The sequence below is a fragment of the Anopheles bellator genome, unplaced genomic scaffold, assembly GCF_943735745.2.
Source record: "Anopheles bellator unplaced genomic scaffold, idAnoBellAS_SP24_06.2 scaffold02200_ctg1, whole genome shotgun sequence".
Classification (NCBI taxonomy): Eukaryota; Metazoa; Arthropoda; class Insecta; order Diptera; family Culicidae; genus Anopheles; species Anopheles bellator.
In genome coordinates, this window is record NW_026686322.1 from 1 (window position 1) to 1,550 (window position 1,550).

General features: G+C 47.5%; 1 protein-coding gene across 1 annotated transcript; it reads left to right on the forward strand.

Annotated features, from left to right (window-relative positions):
* Positions 1-3: 3 nt before the first annotated feature.
* Positions 4-1,543, forward strand: LOC131214741 (tRNA(Glu)-specific nuclease WapA-like; the record flags this gene model as incomplete). Its single annotated transcript, XM_058209073.1, has 1 exon — positions 4-1,543. A coding segment is annotated over one exon (1,540 nt), but the record flags the coding sequence as incomplete, so codon positions are not given.
* Between the last annotated feature and the right edge of the window lie 7 nt (positions 1,544-1,550).

Consider the following 1,550-nt stretch of genomic DNA (forward strand, 5'->3'; position numbering starts at 1 on the left):
CATCGTTACGACTATGACGATCATGATCAGATGATGAAAGCCAAGTACTTCCACGGCAAAGATGAATCGAAGCTGACCCCTCTGACGCACAGAAGCTTTGCACGAGAGATCCCGTCGATCGATGAGCCCAATTCGAAAAAAATTTGGGATGCGTTGACAGTAAGTGATTTTCTGAGAACAGATTGTACCAATCCAGACCTTTGCCATGGTCGGCAGGGAAGCAAATCGATGTTTAAGACGTTCGTTCAACGGCATCGTTTCAACAAACACCTGGAGGCTATGCTATCGAAAGCGATCGTCGATAGGCAGGCGTTGAGTGAGAAGGATTTTATGGATAAATGCCAAAGATGGATCGAAGGATCTCACGTGGTGATCGCGAGATGTGAAAGTGTGAAAAAAACCTTGAATCACAATCGTGTGCTAGGAAACAATCCTCAAGGCCCATTGTCCACCTTACAAGAAGAATTCGTTAGTGTCCTGAGGAGTTTCGCAAATCACATTCCAGACATTGTACGTGTGTTGACACATCATTTCGCGATGGCTCTTGGACGGTCGGCTGGAGATGTTCAATCGTACGAGATCGATGCGAACGGAAATCATCGAATGTTTTACACCGGATTCACACGATACCGTATGGAGTACCGTGAAGGCACCAACCAGATCACCAAAGTGCATCGCCTGAGTCTCGACCGTGATCAGCGTAGAGAACAATCGTTCGAGATGGAACACAACAGCGATGGAGCGGTAGTGAAGGCGGAACACAAAGGTATTAAGAAAATCGAGTATGATCGTATTTTGCATCGTGTTTCGAAGATCGAGATGCTCGACGGGCGCAGACTTGAATACCAGTATGATGTTCGGGGTGAGCGCACTTTCAAGAAGGTGATGAGTGCCAAGGGTTCCGTTTTGCACGAAAAATACTACATCAGGAATGCTGAAGGAATTGTCCTGGTGGACATGGAGATGACTTATCTGGAGAATGATCAGCCACCGGATGTGCGTGTGACGAGTTACATCTACAAGGATCAACAGTTGATCGGGTTCGTGCGTGACGATCAACTTTACAGTTTAGTAACCGATCATGAAGGATCGGTACGGGTGGTCATTAAAGACGGTGAGGTTGTAGCCGCTTATGACTATCTTCCTTATGGTCAGATATTCCGGCAATATGGGACGGACCTTGATGGACAAATATCTTTCCTGTACACAGGACAGGAATGGGAGCCCGAGATTGGGTTGTACAACTACCGAGCGCGACTCTACGACCCTGACATTGGGAGGTTCTATCAGATGGATCCCAAGGAGCAGTACGCCAGTCCGTACGTGTACGCCGGGAACTCTCCTGTTTCGCTCGTTGATCCGGATGGCGAATTTGCCTTCGCATTGGCTATATTCGTCATGGCTATAGTTGGAGCATATATCGGAGCGTCTGCGGCCAATAATTCCTGGAATCCTTTAAAATGGGATTGGAAATCGTCGTCGACTTGGTTGGGAATGCTTACTGGAGCCATTACTGGAGCATCTATACCGTTCAATCTGGCTAGTTCCGT